General features: G+C 47.1%; 1 protein-coding gene across 1 annotated transcript in view; it reads right to left on the reverse strand.

Annotated features, from left to right (window-relative positions):
- The window catches only part of TRAPPC12 (trafficking protein particle complex subunit 12), an 80,794-nt gene that overhangs the window by 51,822 nt on the left and 10,965 nt on the right, over positions 1-18,007 (reverse strand). The window contains 1 exon segment of the mRNA XM_040622860.1: positions 9,765-9,881. Within this exon segment, the coding sequence (XP_040478794.1) occupies positions 9,765-9,881 (117 nt within the window).

Here is an 18,007-nt window from a genome sequence, read left to right on the forward strand (position 1 = left end):
TTCTGTCCAATGGCCTCCAGGTCTGCTCTAAGCTGGGGCTGTGGACCACTCCTCCAACTTCAGCCAGGAGTGGGGGCCAGGGTGGGGATCTGAAAGAAGCAGAGACAGTCTAAAAAGGTACTGGGAGCCACCAGAGAATCCTAGAAGGCTGGGTGCCCCTGTGACGCTCAAGGTCCCCGGAAAGCAGGCGGTCGTGTTTAGTGTCACGACGAGTTTTAAGCTTGGATGCAAGACTTTTCCAGCAGATTCAGTGGCCCGACCAGGCCATCTGCGTGGACCCGACATCACGGGGTGAGGATAAAAGTTAGGAGAGAAGACAAGCAGGTAGACCCCCTTTAGCTACTACTACCCATGTGACCTCAGTGACCTACGACCCGGTGACTTAACTGTGCCTCAGTCATGCCCTTGTGATGTCAGCTGGCCGCCCTGGAGGTGGAAATGAGGGTACAGCCTGTCTGTAGGGAAGCTGGAACTGCTCTCACTCCTCATGACCTCTTCCCCCAGGCAGCCGTCCGTGCTCACACCTGTCCCACCAGCCCATCCTGCTCTCCTCCAGCTAGGAATGGCTGCAAAGATGACCACCCTATGACCCGGCTCAGACCCGAGCTTCGCAACACCTCTCCTGCCCACAGTGAGCCCTCCTACTCATAATTCCCCGGCACACACATTTCTGGAGGGGGGGCTATAGCCCCTCAACGGGATGGAATATGGCTCTTGGAAAACAGTGATTAATGGCCCTCCAAAGGTTAACTCTACCCAACAAAATCTTATTCCTTAGTATTTTACTTCACTTGGGGCTGAGGGTGGAAGTGAGCAATTAGGAAACAAGGTAGAAAAATGCTCCTCAGGGGACTGACAATGAGGAAAGGGTTGAGAAACACTCTGAGGTACCGTCTGATGCCTGTTCTGCACGGGCATCAAGGACAGCCTGCTACTCCACACTAACTTTAACTGTGGTGGGGTCCTGTCTCCCGCTGTGTGAGCTCCGGGGGCCATGGCCTTGTTGAGGACATGCTTTTTAACTTCTAAAAGTACTTCTTCAAATGATCTCCCTGCTATTCCTTATGTTCCACGAATAAGTGAAACCAGATCATTAGGAGAAGGAAGGGAAAAATTGAAACAGAGGGGGAGACGAACCATGACAGACTACGGACTCCGGGAAACAAACTGAGGGCTTCAGAGGGGAGGGGAGTGGGGGAATGGGATAGGCCGGTGATGGGTATTAAGGAGGGCGCATATTGCATGGAGCACTGGGTGTTACACGCAGACGAATGAACCATGGAACACTACATCAAAAACTAGGGATGTACTGTATGGTCGCTAACATAACATAATAATAATAATAATAATAATAATAATAACAATAATAAAATGAAAAGCCAAACTGGGCCAAGCAAAGTGTCGGGAAAAGGTGGCACACTGTCCTAAGGGTGTCTCTGGTGACAGAAGATTCTGCCCGTGCTGTGCAGTGACGCGGCTGCTCGGCGCCAGGAGGGGGAACGCAGCAGCGGCTACACTGTGATCCTCCATGCAGAGGGGCTGCGACGCGGAGTTGAGTCTGTACTCACTCTAAGACCTGCCCAGGAAATTGCTCTCCTGCACGAATCCCTGCTCTTAGCTGCTTTATCTGTGTGTGTCTCTCCTTCATAAAAGCAAAGGGCAGAAAAAATTTTTGAGTGTTTGGACTTTTGAGTCCAGATCCTAGGTAAACAGAAGGACACTGTATGTATATGTCCAGAGACTATATGGGGCCTCACCCATCTTCCCAGGGCCCTAATACGCCTAGAAGCCGATCCTTGCAGATCTCATTCACAGTTTAGAAAAGCAGCAGCTGGTAGCCAGCACTCAATCCAGACCAGGCAACCCCCGAATTATCAGCGTCTGCCCCAGAAACACGTCTCCACCTGCCATTCCCGGGGCGGGGGGCGACTCCTTGCAAAGAGTAAGAGTTCCTTGGAGCCGTAATCACAGTAATAATAACCGCTGTGATGTTTTTGAGCATGTGCGTGTACCATAAATGTCACTGACCTCATCTCATCTCATTCGATGCTCACACTGGGTAATCATCACGCTCATTGTACAGAAGAGGACAGTAAAGGTTAAAAGGTTCAAAAAAAAATAAAAGTACTCCTTCAGCATTGTACCTACCATGTACATGAGCTCAAAAAATGGTGAAATAGTAAATTCACAGAACTACAAAAAAGTTGTAAAAAATCCTACACTAATAATGAAAGAGATGTAAATGATAACTTATTAGTGATTAGTCTTTATTAGTCAAAGAAAAATAGCAGCAAACGCCATTGTTAGCCTAAGAAATGATAAAGAACGATTTTAGAGAAGATACAAGTCAGGGCCGACAAGGAGACATGAAAGCAAGGATGTCTGCATATTGCTGGTAAATATACACAGGCGTAACCTTTCTGAAAAATCATACGTATTAGCAGCCTCACAACTGTCCATACTCTGGCCTGCTAATTGTTCTCTCGGAATTCATGCTGAAGAAATAATCACATATTTAGAAAAGATTTCTGTACAAGGTGGCCCATCCCAAGGTTATTTATAATAGTATGAGATTATGTAGTAAAAAATATTTGTAAATCGGACACTTCAGTATCAGATAATGCTTAAGATATGTTAAAAAGATATAAAATCATAAACAGGTAGAATATGAAGTTTTGTCTAGTATATGTAAGTATTCACATCCACATGTAAACATACTAGCTACACACGGCGACACTAACATGTTAACAGACGGTGGTTATACAAACATTTTTCTGAATTACGAATGTGCTGTTTGTAAAAGGATGGAAGAGGGGTTTGTGAATGAGAGACAGGCTGCACTGAGGGGGACGACACACTTGCAGATGAGGCCATCGAGAAATGGATGGTGTGTCCATCTACCTCCGTCCCACACAGAGGGGACGCCTGCACACAAACCACTGATGACCGTAAGCAGTGCGTTATGCGGAACCAAATTAATGCTTGTTGAAATAATACCTTTAAAAAAAAAATCAAGTATGGAGGTGTAAGTTATGACGAATGGTTGCGAAAGCATGAGGAAAGCGGTTCTGTCCTGGGAAGGGGGGAGGATTTAGCTGTAGTAGATAGGAGCTGCTTGACACGGTACCAGCCCCAGTGAGCTCCAGCGTGATCTACTGGACAGACCTCAAGACATACAGAATCTGTGCGCGCAAAAATATATAAATGAGAAAATCCGATCCTGGATATTTATATATTTGTGAAACAAACATTTATTACACAGTAAAGGCTCCTATCTTACTTTATGTCGACTATGTACGGATACCCACCACTAATAAAACACTTAAACGTGTAATAAACTTATTTGCAAGTATTCTGTGACTATGAAGTGCTCCATAAATGATTAAAAACAATAAAGTGTATCGTATAAGAAGCGACAGCTTTTACTATGATTTCATATACTAAGATACGATTTCTATATCCCAAACTGGATCACAACTATTAAAAATGAAGCCAAAACCTATCATCTTAATTATTCATTTTACAGTAAACGGAAATCTTTTAAAAAGTGGCTCCTCTCCTAACTGTGAAGAGGAAGCAGAACGTTTATGCCCTGTTACGGCCCCTCCCTGCATGATTCTCCCCCAGGTGAGTGGGTACAGAAGATGCATGTGGACAGCTGCCGCTCCCAGGCGGCTCAGTACTAGGCTAGCCCGCCTTCTGATGAATACTGAGGGTCTATAAATGACATGTAGCAACATCTCAACAAACTTACACTAACCTGACAGCCACCTTTCCAGGAGTCAGAAAGACCTAATTCCTCAAGACAATTAAAAACAGCCCAGGGCAGGGGATGCCGGTACCTCCCTGCACTTCTTGGCGGCTGAGAACAAGGAGCCTGGGAGAGAAGCAAGGCCAGAAGGGACCCAGAACTTACCCTGCTCCACAGGCTCACTGTGATTTAGGACCAGCGGTGACTCAGCATGGCTCCTTTAAAGACTAAGTTAGATCTGGGTTATCTTCTGGTTTGAGAGTCACACATGCTAGTAGAGATTTTCCTCATATCACAATTTATTTATTTATTTATTTATTTATTTTTTATTTTTTAAAGATTTTATTAATTTATTTGACAGAGATAGAGACAGCCAGCGAGAGAGGGAACACAAGCAGGGGGAGTGGGAGAGGAAGAAGCAGGCTCACAGCGGAGGAGCCTGATGTGGGGCTTGATCCCATAACGCCGGGATCACGCCCTGAGCCGAAGGCAGACGCTTAACCGCTGTGCCACCCAGGCGCCCCCTCATATCACAATTTAAAAAGAAAAATAAAGAGGGAAGAACACAAAGAAGTTGCTAGACAAGTTTCCCATTAACCATTTACAGTTCCCCAAGTAATTTTTTTCCTGATAAGAGAATATAAAGTGTATCTTTGTGTATAAGTTTACTTTGATATTTCAAAAAGATTTCTAGGTGCACTTGGGTGGCTCAGTTGGTTGAGCGACTGTCTTCGGCTCAGGTCGTGATCTCAGGGTCCTGGGATCAAGCCCGGTGTTAGGCTCCCTGCTCAGCCAGGAGTTTGCTCTCCCTTTGCTCCTCCTCATCCCAGCTCATGCTCTCTCTCTCTCTCTCAAATAAATAATCTTAAAAATAAAAAACAAAAATATTTCCAGACAGGAATATTTTTGTTCACACCACGTGGAATCAACAAAGCCCATAACTATCTTATCCACCAGGAGCCTGGCAGCAATGGGAGGCCGCTGACAGCTCGCAGAGGTTCCTGAAGAGTTTGGAAAGGGACTATCTGCACAGGTGTGGGCAAGGCCAGGACTGCGAAGGGATGGAGACACATCCAGGCAGGGCCAAGAATAGAGGGACGCCCAGGCAGGAGGTGATGGGCCTGCAGGAGAGCTGAGGCCACGGGACCCTGCCCCGCCTGGAGGGAGCTCTCCCTGATCACTGTTCCCTGGAGAGCAGGGGAGCAGGGTAGAGAGGGAGGGCAGGCACCAAATAAGCCTGGTCAGGTCAGGTTTTGCTGCCAAAAATAACGAGGTTTTCGGGGCTGCCCTGGACTGCAGAGCTGTGGCTTAGGTATTATCGACTCATTTTCAAGCATTACCACAAGCTGGCACATTACAGCAGCCTTCGCATGCTGCTTTGATTGCTTAACACTGTTTTGGAAATTTACTTATACTGATGAATGTGGTTCTCCTGCATGTATTTCAACTGTTCCAAAAGATTTAACTGTGTAACAGAACTTCCTTTTTCTTGCTTAATGCTAAGGTTTTCCAATAAAATTTTTGGCTAATACAAACAAGATAGCAACAAACATTCTTTTTTTTTTTTTTTTTAAGGATTTTATTTATTTATTCGACAGGATAGAGACAGCCAGAGAGAGAGGGAACACAAGCGGGGGGAGTGGGAGAGGAAGAAGCAGGCTCACAGCGGAGTAGCCTGATGTGGGGCTCGATCCCGTAACGCCGGGATCACGCCCTGAGCCGAAGGCAGGCGCTTAACCGCTGTGCCACCCAGGCGCCCCAGCAACAAACATTCTTGAACATACCCTTTCATGCACCGGTACGAGCATTTTTCTGATGTATGGGACCGCAGGTGGAAATGCTGGGTGGCAGGTGGTGCAGAGCAGGTAGTCCAGCTCGCTTTCTCGTGCCGTGGACGCCTGGGGCTGCCATGTTGGTGCGGCTGAAATGTACCACACTCCTGTTTTATCTACATGTCTGTGACTCCCACCAAGGATAAGCACTGTTTCCATGTCTGTGGGCTATTTGGTTTCTGTGAATGGCCTCTTTATATCATTTGCTTATTTTTCTACTGGGCTGTTTTGTTTCTCACTCATTACTGGAAGGTATTAATGTGTTTTAATGCTCACTTTTTTTTAATAAAGATTTTATTTATTTCAGAGAGAAAGAGAAAGAGAGAGCAAGAAGGAACATAGCAGGGGGAGGGGCAGAAGGAGAGCAGGCTCTCCACTGAGCAGGGAGCTACACCCTGGGCTCGATCCCAGGACCCTGAGATCATGACCCAAGCTGAAAGCAGATGCTCAGCTGACTGAGCTACCCAGGTGCCCCGTGACTCACTTTTTAATAGTGTTTATGGTGTTTTTGTTGTATCAAGTTTCAAGTTTTATTTTTTTTTTCTGAATAGTAAGAGTTTATTTATTTTTTTATTTTTTTTTAAGATTTTTATTTATTTATTCGACAGAGAGAGAGCCAGCCAGCGAGAGAGGCAACACAAGCAGGGGGAGTGGGAGAGGAAGAAGCAGGCTCATAGCAGAGGAGCCTGATGTGGGGCTCGATCCCATAACACCGGGATCACGCCCTGAGCCGAAGGCAGACGCTTAACCGCTGTGCCACCCAGGCGCCCCTATTTATTTTTTTAAAGATTTTATTTATTTGACATAGAGACAGCCAGCGAGAGAGGGAACACAAGCAGGGGGAGCGGGAGAGGAAGAAGCAGGCTCATAGCTGAAGAGCCTGATGTGGGGCTCGATCCCATAACGCCGGAATCACGCCCTGAGCCGAAGGCAGGCACTTAACCTCTGTGCCACCCAGGCGCCCCAAGTTTCAAGTTTTAAAGTGGTCGAATTTATTCATTTCTCCCTGAAAGGTTTAAGAAATGCTTTTCTACCCTGAGTCATTAAGAGTCTACTCTATTTTCTGGAATTTAAAAAATTTTGTTTTAATTTATTTGGAATTTATTTTTACGTGTGCTAAGAGACAGAGAACTTTTTAACTTTTCCCACTTGAATATCCTCTGAATTCTGTACCATCATTGATTAGTTCCTTTCCCTAGTAACCTGTACCATTGCTCTTCCTACGTAAGTGTGTATTTTGGGCTCTGTCCTGTCCCACTGGCACCCCTGTGCCCTTGTCATTTCCCTGACCCGCCTTTGGCCCCCTCCCAGCTACCATGGCAGATACATGGTTCTCATTCCAGTGTCACTCTTCTCCAGGGTCTGTCCTTGCACGAGCTTCCATGCAGAAGGCCTGGGGACACGTCCCTGTTTATACACGGCAAGCATGTGCACGTATGTGGGTGTGTGTGCCCGCAGTTTATTTCTCCAGCCTCCAAAGGGCATGGACTTCAGCTTTCTGATGTTCTTTTTTGCTCTTTGGACTTGCCCGAGTGGTGACAAGGACCTAGCGGGGCCAGGACCTCTCTGTTAACAGAACAGGCCGGGGGAGACCAGGGCTGGCTTGTGCCCGCTCCTCCTTCCGGTCTCCTGCGCAGCTCTGGGCCGTGTGACCGGTGAGCCAGGGAGGAGGTCTGAGGGATGGGATGAAGGAGACTCTTTAAAGGACAGGCCAGGACGACCCAACACAGTGTTGAGTTCTAATGGCTGGTGCTCCCTTCCTTCAAAACAGTGGGACCTCACCTCAGCAACCTGTGAGCCAGAGCTTTTGATTACATGCTGCCGATTTGAAATTATAATTATGTATTTTCTCAGAGTGCTTTCTGCTATTTTTATCCCATTCTTTTCCACCTTCTAGTCCCCTTCCTGGTGATCCGCCTCCATTTCGATATTAGATGTCAGAAGTATTTGGTGAAGAAATTATTTTTATAATTACAATTCAAAGCACACCCTGTAAAACTTTAAACTCTGTAGAGAAAAATCTTACGAAAATCTCATAATTACTGTAAATGACATGTAGAACTCTGATAATAAAGTTCGTTTGGTGTGAGAAAAAGATCTAAACCTAAATAAATGTTACTTTTTTTTACACTAGGAAATAAGATATGACTATTTGAAAAACTGAACACAAGCATTCAATGACTTCCAAAAGATGAGAAAAACAGTCCAATAAAAGTCACTCAAGTAACTAATGGTATGTACATAACTTTCCCCCATCTACGACTCAAAAGGAATCATTAACTCTATATATGATACCATTAAAGTGATTAAAATGTCCTTCTCCACAGGCTATGACATTCATTTCCCTGTAAATTACAATCTTAGAATGTGCTGACATTACTTAAGAAAATACATTTCAAAACTCTTTCCTAATCTTAAAGAGAACAGGAATTATTTTAGGACATAATTAAACTACCAGGGCAAGGTAATTTTTTTTGTAAATACATTTTCACCTTAAATATTAGGTTTCCTTGTTAGGACTCTAATAAAATCTCTCCTGGCGCAATGCACCTTCAATGAATGAAAAACCCCAAGCCATTGTATGTATTTATTAACACCACGAATAATCAAAGGAGGTAAAAAGATTGCCTGTGGAACAAATTAGTTACAATGACTATGTGTGGCTTTGTGTGTACTTTTTAAACTGATCATTCCAGGGGAACCTGGGTGGCTCAGCTGGGAGAGCGTGCAACCCCTGTTCTTGAAGTCCTGAGTTTGAGCCCCACATGTGGAGTAGAGTTTACTTAAAAAATTAAAAAAATAAACATCAGCTGGTCACCACAAAGTGACCCTCCAGTGCAGCCTCCCCCTCATGATGACGTCTCACAGCAGCAGCTTCAAGGTCAAACCAAGGCAATGACAAGGACCTCCCGACAGTGCACGAGCCTACCCATGGGACGAGCATCACAGGGCCAGGGAAATGCTCACCTGTTAAGACCTATTGCGTCATTAACAAACAAAGTATACGGATATTTAAAAACTAGTTGTTTTCCATTCCTTTTAAAAACAGACTGTCTCCGGGGCGCCCTGGCTGGCTCAGCAAGCAGAGCATGCAACTCTTGATCTCTGGTTGAATTCGAGCCCCACACTGGGTGTGCAGATAACTTAAAAAAGAAAAATCTTCAACAAAACACAAACAAAAAGCCCGACTATCTCCATTTTTCCTTCCCAAGGCTTCTTAGTCATAGCAATAATTCTAGAGTCACTTCAGTTAAAGAAACCCAATGAAGCATTTGATTTACATTTACTAAAAATTAAACTTTAATTTTTTTTTGTTTTGTTTTTAAAGGTCTTATTTATTTTACAGAGCTTGAGAAAGCAGAGGGTGGAGCAGAGGGGAGAGGCAGAAGCAGGCTCCCCGCCGAGCATGGAGCCCGACATGGGGCTCGATCCCATGACCCTGAGATCATAATCTGAGATCAAGAGCTGACTGCTCAATCGACCGAGGCACCCAGGTGTCCCGAGACTTTAATTGCTTTATGTATAAAATATCTGCTAACCATCTAAACAAATTATTTTTATTTACCTTTTTGAGGACACCTACTTCTATAAATATGATAAAAGGTACCAAGAAAAAGGCAATTGTGGGGGGGGCGGGGCGCACATGTACAATTTCCCGGGGTCCAAAGACTGCCAGAAACACCTACCCATTCATGTTAACGTGCCTGCAGTTCAGATAGTTTCCTATTAATATTTGGGACTGCATCTCTGCCTGCATGGTCACACTTACTCCTGGCAATGAACAAAGACTTTTATGTGAACCCACCCAGTCATTGATAAACCCTTTATACCAAGGGGAAAAAACCTCTGTTTTATTTAAAAAAAAAAAAAACCCATAAAAATAAAAATTACTTATCTTTAGTTATTATATCTGATGAAGCATATTTAATCAAAGTATATTCTGCTTCAAGTAATTTGATCATTTAAAATAATGGCTTTTTAACTAATTGGCCTTAAAATTAAAAGTATGTTAGTATGATGTTTTTTGCTGCACAGGACTGGTATCTAATTCAACAAAATTTTATTTACATGCAAGGGCTTTAGATAATACATTCGAAGTAATTAACTCTAAGGAAAATACTACAAAGAAAGGCAGGCCTTATAAAAACAACAATATTGAAATCAAACACATCATTACTTACGATTAACTGTTTCAACCCAACAAAAGTCTGCTCTACAGACTCGGCATTTAAGACCTGTCTCTTCGCCGCGGCTCTCTCACCCAGGAAGCGAAGCATCAGGTCTTTAACTGCATCCCCCTTGAAGGAATGTAAGAAAAATATGTCAAGACAATAAAATGTTAATTAAACTCAGCTAACCAGAACCCATAACTAAACGAAATTTCTTTTTTCTCCACCGGTGTATGGAGGTTAAAACGTGGTTACAGTACAGTAAAACTTCAATCACCCAGATGCTCCAGCATCACGACCTTTAGTAAAACGTGTATCTTAGAACGGTCTTTGGTTTAGAAGGGGTAAACCACCACCAGCTGGACCAGGCTTACGTGAGAGACACGCCGAGCCAGGAGCGGGGCTTCGGGGCCTAGAGCTGGGTGGGGGATGCAGTGGGCTGGCTTCAGCAATCCGCAAGCAGATGCAAGGGTTGTCTGCATCTCTGGGAAAACCTCTGGGACCTGGCTGCTGCCCTCCTTCCGATGCTAGGTTCACCCCGAGCCCGAAGAAAAGGGAAGAGTGCCCTCCCCTGCAGGTTGTTTGCCGCGAGCTCAGCCAGGCCCTCCGCTCACAGGAGTCGTGCTACTGCCAGGAAAGCGCCACCGAGGCCTCTGCATGGGGAGCTCCCGCCTCACAGCCTAACTCCTGCGGCCTGATGCCCCTGCGGACAGGGCGCAAGGATGGAAAAGTGGAATCCGAAGCACATGAGCAAAGGCGGCTGGTAAGGATGTGCGTGAAAGGGATCCCGGCGCACAGCTGATGGGGACAGATGGCACAGCCACCGTGGAACAGGAGGGACGCTCCTCAGAAAGTCGGAAACAGACCCAACCTAGCACCCCCAAGGCCACTGCGGGGTATTTATCTGAAGGACATAAACACGCTAACTTGAAAAGATGTCTGCACCGCCGTGTTCACAGTCAGGACGTGGAAACAAGCCACGTGTCTGTGGACGGACGGATAAAGAAGAGGTGGCGTCCTCACACTGTGGAATAGTGTTCAGCCATAGCAGAAGAATGGAATCTTGTCATTTGTTTCAACGTGGATGGGAGGGCGTTATACTAAATGAAATAAGTGAGAGGACAAATCCCATATGATCTCACTTCTATGTGGAATCTTAAAAAAACGAAAACCAAAAAACCAAACAAGCTCACAGATAGAGATCGCACTGGTGGTTGCCAGAGGCAGGGGTGGGGAGTGGGGGGGGGCAGCAGGCTGGCAGAGGGAGGATTATCAATGGCTGGAGCCGCCAAGGAGAAATGCAAGCTGGGGCGCTGGGAATAAGAACCCTCTCCATCTCCGCGAGCAAGACACCTGCCTCCCGCCGCAGGCCTCTGAGTGCCAGCAGTGCAGGGCCACCGAGAGCACAGGGCCACTGAGGACGGAGAGGAAAGCAGCGTGGACGGTGTTCCCTGCAGACTCCACCAGCACCCCTCCCCTTCCTGTGGTTTTCCCACCCGTGGCGTACGCGTGCAAGGTGAATCTTTCGTGGTCACCCAGAGCGGTGATGCTTACAAAGCACCGGCCTGTGGATGCGGCAGGCAGGGGAGGCAGACAAGGTGCCGCAGGGTCTGCAGCTGCCCTCCCACAGATAAAGGGGGAGGGGTGGCCTCGGGAGGGGGTTCCAGGTCACGAGTCTGGTTCTGGCCCCAGGCACTGATGCTCCAAGAGGCCAAGCCACACCTCTCACTTACAAGGCAGCGAAAATCTAGAAACAGCAGTTTTATGATTTTTTGCTTTCAGAGTGTGAGGTGAAATGCTTCAAATACTGGAGCCACTGAAGGGGCTAACTGGTCTAGGAGGGACAATTACAGGGCAGAACAAAAAGAGCTCAGCCATATGGCTCCATAAAGCTTTGCAGGAACCAACCCCTACCAGACAAAGGGCTTTATCTGAGTGGGAGGAGCTGTGAACCGGGAAAGGGCAAAATCACAACTCAATGCCGATGCCGCAGAGGGAGGACCAATATAACTCCTCCATCCTTACAACATCGCGTTAATTAGACCACACTGCAAAAATCTTTTGCCCTTAAAATTCTCTGCTGGTTAACATTTCCGTTAGCACAGCAGATCCTGCGACATGCGCACACACAGGACTGCCAAACATCTCACCTATGAAAGCCCAGGGTGGGACAGAACGTCTTCCCACGAACCTACTCGTGCTGTGTCACCGAGCTGGGGGGACTATGGCCCAGGGGTCATGGCACCTGACTGCACATCCTCCTGCGGTGGCGGGAGAGAAGGGAGCAAACTTCCCCCCGCTGTGGGATTTTTCTCAGAGCTCTGTTGCTGCCCCTGGGACAAGACCTGCCTGGAACCCTTGGACTCCTTCAAATCAGAAAACTCTTTGGTGAGGGACTAGTGCATTCAAGCCCAGAGCAGGAAATGTAGGGAGATAGCTTGGGATCGAGCCAGGACTCAGGCCGGCAATGGGGAGGATGCCTGTGGCTCCCGTGCCCCCCATCAGACATATTTATGCAAGAGAAAGTGGCTGATCTCAGCTCACAGATGGCTGTGGGCTGCCACCCCTCCTGCAGTGTGGGGACAGTTCAGCAGTCCCTTCTCGATCTTAATGGACAAAGACACAACGGAAACCAGAGCAGCTGATTCACAGCGTACAGGCTTTACTGTCTGGGAAACCTGAAGACACAATGGCCACGGGGCCATGGTCTGAAGAGACAGTGGGTCCTGCACCTGACTCGGCACACGTGGAGCTTTCCACCCCGGCTCCAGTGGAGAAGCTCCGGGGAGCATGTGACCCTCTTGCTCCAGTGTTTGCTCTCTCCCAGCGTAAGCAAAACGTCCTGAACAAACAACATCGAAGAAACAAAAATGAAGCAAAACCCCAAACTGGTGGAATGTAAAATGGTGCAGCCACCCGGAAGACAGTTTGGACATTCCTCAAAACGCGAACCCCAGGGGTGCCTGGGTGGCTCCGCTGGTTAAGTGTCTAACTCTCGGTTTTGGCTCAGGTCATGATCTCAGGGTCCTGGACTAAGCCCCGCATCAGGCTCCACGCTCATCGGGGAGTCTGCCTGAGATTCTTCCCCCTGCCCCTCGCCTGTGCACGTGGTGTGCACACATGCTCTCTCTCTCTCTCAAATAAATAATCTTAAAAGAAATGAACCCCAGAGTTGCCATGTAACCCAGAAGTTTCACTCTGAGGTATGTACCCAAGAGAAATGGAAACATGACCACATAAAAACTTGCTCATGAATGTTCATTATTCACAAGAGCCAAAAAGCGGAAACAAATCAAGTGTCCATCAAGGGACGAACGGATGAAATGTGGAATATTCATAAAGTGGAATATTATTTGACAATAAAAAGTAATGATGTAGGGATGAAACATGCTAATAAATGGATGACTCCTGAAAACATAATCCTAAGTACAGAAGCCAGTCACGCAAGAGCACATACTGTACGACTGCATTCGCATGAAGTGTCTCCAACAGGAGAAACCCCAGTGCTTGCCTGGAGCTGGGGGAGGGGATGGGGCAGATGGAAAGGGAATCTGAAAGGGCCTGGGCTTCTTTCAGGGAGATAAAAACGTGCTAAAAATTGTGGTGATGGTTGCACAATTCTGTCAAAATGCTAAAAACCAGCGAATTTTAAGTGGAATGTGTGAACTGTATGGCATGTGAACTGTTTTTCCATAAAGCTGTAAAAACAAATCTAAACCTTTTTTTTCTTGTGAGGCCCCAAACAAATCAGAATTTGAGAGAATGCTTCAACAAGGAAAACAGTGTGAGGCTGTCACAGAATGGCCTGAACCGGCCTCCCCACGTCTCAGCTGGCTCACTCACACGCTTCAGCTCAGCTCGGCAAACGTAGCCCGGGAACCGTCTGCCGGCGTGCTGAACAAAAGCAGCAGCAGGGACTTCTTACAGTCACCGGGACTGGACAGTCCTAATGTGAGGAACGGGATGAAGCGACTGTTTTCAGACACAGAAGAGGGCTGGGATCTGCGAGAAAGGAAGGACGACCTGAACTCTTGAATTCAAAGGCGCCGGCGCAGCGGTGTGAAGGGGGGTCTCACGCAGAGCGCGGTGACGAATCCGCGAGGCTGAGGTGCCTGGAAGCGGCGAGAGGGAGCACTAAAAAGGAGGGAGCTCCGCAGAGAAGTCTGAGTCTGCTGCTGGACACCAAGCCGTCCGTGCACAGGGTGACGCTCTGCGACAAGGGAGCTGAGCGACTTCAGAGCTCACGCAGGCTGAGAGATGTCACGTTTGTAACTGTGTGGAGCACTCTCGTTGAACACCGAGGCTTTCAACAGACGTGAGAAAGGTTACCCGCGAGTAAAAGCCACTCTAAACTCACCCTAAGAGCTCAAAAACAAACCTGAAAAAGATCAAGTCCATCTGCATATAAAGTACCTGTTGACCTGAACGAAGTGCAAGTCTTTTTGAAGACAACACAACACAGACTCCTAAAAACAGGACACCCACAATGTCCACCCTCTAACCAAAAATGATGGGACATGGGACAAAGCCAGCCCATGTGACCCACAACCGAGAGAAGAGGTAAATACAAACTGACCCAGAGGTTACAGAGATGGTGGACCACGCAGAGGAGAACCCTCAGGCAGCTACCACACATGTGCGTGAGGGTCTGAGGTAAAACTTCAACACAGAGAATGAAGAAAAAGATGCAAAAAAGAAGCAAACGCAAATTCTAGAGACAAAAAAAAAAAAAATTCACCGAGAAGCATCAGCTGCAAACGAAAAAGCCCAGAAGGAAAGACATATGAACTTCAGGACATGACTGCAGGAATTTCAAAGGGAAGCAAAAAGAGAAAAAAACCTGAAAAACAGACACAGATCCTTAGTGACCTCTAGCAATTTTGAGTGGAATTGGAGTCCCAGAAGTAGAGAGGAGAGAGGGAAACACTGAAACACTATTTGAAGAAGGACCAGAATATTCCCAACTGGGAAAACATATCCCAATACAGTCAACGAATCCCAAGCAAGATAAACAGAAAACCATGTGAAGGCAAATCAGGATCAAACAGCTGAAAACCAGTGATAAAATCTTAAAAGCAACCAGAGGAAAACATGTACATTAGGTATAGAAGAGTGAAGATAAAAATTATTACAGGGCGCCTGGGTGGCTCAGTCAGTTGGGCGTCTGCCTTAGGCTCAGGTCATGATCTCAGGATCCTGGGATCAAGTCTCACATGGCATCCAGCTCCCTGCTCAGCAGGGCATCTGCTTCTCCCTCTCTCTCTGCCCCTCCCCCCTGCTTGTGCACTCTCTCTCAAATAGATAAAATAATTATAAACTTCACATCAGAACATGATAAAAGGGCATCTTTAACATGATGAATGGGGGGAAAAAAACCACCTGTCAACCTTGAATTTTATATTGTAAACATATTGCATATCCAAAAAAAAAATAGCCTTTAAAAATGGAGATGACAATAAACGGTTTTTGTGGACTAATTAAAGCTGAGAATGCGTGTAGCTGGTGGAGTGGCAGGAGCAGGTGAGTCCTTGGCTTCCTGGAGGCCCCTGACACGGGTTTCCACGTGGACTGTGTGGGTTTCCCTGAGAGGATTCTGGTGAAACCCGAGTTGCTGGGAGGGGGAAGGCGAGACTGGGGGAGCAGAATGAGAAAGGGGTGGTAGAAGGATCCAGTCTCCAAGGGTGTAGGCCAGGTTTCTCGCTCCGCCAGCACGGGCCGGGGGATTCTGATGTCTGCGAGAGGGGCTCAATCTCACCACCTTCACCTTCACCTCCCTGTTCCCCTCACCACTGAAATTCTGCTTCTTTTTTTTATTTTTATTTTTATTTTTTATTTTTTATTTTATTTTTTTTAAAGATTTTATTTATTTATTTGACAGAGAGACAGCCAGCGAGAGAGGGAACACAAGCAGGGAGAGTGGGAGAGGAAGAAGCAGGCTCATAGCGTAGGAGCCTGATGTGGGGCTCGATCCCACAACGCCGAGATCACGCCCTGAGCCGAAGGCAGACGCTCAACCGCTGTGCCACCCAGGCGCCCCTCTGCTTCTTTTTTTTAAAAGATTTTTTATTTATTTATTTGACAGAGATGGAGACAGCCAGCGAGAGAGGGAACACAAGCAGGGGGAGTGGGAGAGGAAGAAGCAGACTCACAGCAGAAGAGCCTGATGTGGGGCTCGATCCCAGATCGCGGGGATCACGCCCTGAGCCGAAGGCAGACGCTTAACCGCTGTGCCACCCAGGCGCCCCAAAATTCTGCTGCTTCTATTTATCCCTTTTCACTCCCCCCTTTAGTGAACAAGCACCATACAAACAATTCTCCACTTCCATTCCTTACGGGTTCTGAAAAGTTCTGATGTACCATTTCCCCCAAACTTTCCATTTGCTCCTCTGAGGACAGAGGCCAGGTACAACCGTTCACCAGCCGAAAATGCCTGAGACCCCCTTCTGGGGCCACGCAAGCGGAATGAGGCATTTCATGTTCACCGTAAAGCTTCTAACTCAGCTGAGACTGCCGAAGACGTCATTCCGTAAAGAAACAAATTAAAATCTTTTCAAGTTTTATCCCCCAGGAAGGTAATTTTTAATGAGGCGAGCAATTTGGAAAAAAATAGTGTTTTAGAAAGCTGAATGAGAATGAACAACTCTGTGGTAATAACAGTGACAAAGGGGCAGCTTACTAATAAGTAAATCCAAGAAACGGTTTCAAAAGCTTGGTGTGCCCAGAAAGTTAATAGAGAAACCAATCTTAAGTCTTTTGGCAAATAAACATAGCATGTCGGTTCAAGGTTAACCGTGCATTTTCTTTTCTATCTTGGGAATGAAAGGGTCCTTGAAGGATAATATACAGATGAAGAGACACAGTGTCACGCATCCAGCACGTGTTCTGTGGGAGAGCCGAAGGTGTTCCGGAAACTACTCTTGGTTCAAATTTCCATCTACCATGAGGTTCCCAAAACACCCGCCGTGAATCCGCAAGGGGTACTGTGAGACATTACCGAAGGCCTTAAAGGAGATGGAAAGAAGGAAAGCTGTGTCCTGGTCAGCTCCCTAACCCTTGCTGACTCGTGCAGTGACCTTTCTCTCGGGTAGCTGCGTGGAACCGGGGACGTGAATCACGGAAGCTTAAGGCTAGGGAGGACCTGACAGGGCCTCTGTATCTGATTCAGTCCAGGGGAAACCAGCACCGAACTCCCGCGCTTGTGTTTCCTGACTCAAGAATGACTGGCATTTCAGGCAGCACGATATTTCTGGTCTGACACTAACCGGCCTGCAGGCTAGTCAGCATTCGTGGCCCCGTCCATGAAATGTGTGCTCACCCAGACCTCTTGGCAACCAGAGTGAAGCACCTCTACACATTTCCGTACCCTAGAACCGCTGGGTGAAGTCATTTCCATGGCAACCTTCACATTTCCCCTGAATTACAATTGGGGGGGAAGCAAAGGAAAGGAAGTGCTAAAAGGCCAGTCCCACTGAGCCTGCAGGAACAGAGCAGCAGAGCACACAGTCCCCCACAAGCGCGAGGGAAGAAACACAAAGCAGAACAGTAAAGCCCCCACCCCACGCCCGCAGCAGGTAGGGTGGATGCAGACAGGGCCAGGGAAGGGTGTGAATACATAAATCAAATCCTGCACATCCAAGTATCCCCTGAATTCAGAGTCCGGAACCGGAATTCATTAAAAGGATCCTGCAAAAGGAAGTCTATGTTCAGTCTATTCTGCTTGAGAGAGTGGAGAATGAAGCCTCTCACACTGCCTGGTAAACAGTACACGCACAATAAATGTGCATTTGGTACCTGAATATGCTGTCAAGGCTACCATGTGAAGTGTCCAAAACCTATGGGCTCACATTTCTAGATTTCTAAGTCCCTAGGAAAGAGCTAACAGCTCCGCGTCCCCAGTGCGGCCCTTCTCCCAGGGCTCAGCAGTCTACCTATGCCACGACATCCGCATCCCACACACTGGGCTTTCCGACCAGCCACGTGTGTGTAGGAGTGGGCACGTGCTTCCCCTGAGAAGGGCTGCTGAAGACAGGAGGGCAGACACGCACAGGCTGCAAGGCCAGCCCCCTGGGCGGGAGCGGTGACCCTCATACACTGGGCTGGGCGGCAACTGGGATCCCACCACAACCTTGCAATCACCCAAGGCTCGCATCTGATGTGCTCACTTACGTGTTACACGTATTTATAAACATTCTCACCATACTACGCATGCCATCTTGTACCCAGTTTTTCAAATTTAACAACAAAATATGAACCTC

The sequence above is a fragment of the Ursus maritimus genome, unplaced genomic scaffold (assembly GCF_017311325.1).
Source record: "Ursus maritimus isolate PB19 unplaced genomic scaffold, ASM1731132v1 scaffold_6, whole genome shotgun sequence".
Taxonomy (NCBI): domain Eukaryota; kingdom Metazoa; phylum Chordata; class Mammalia; order Carnivora; family Ursidae; genus Ursus; species Ursus maritimus.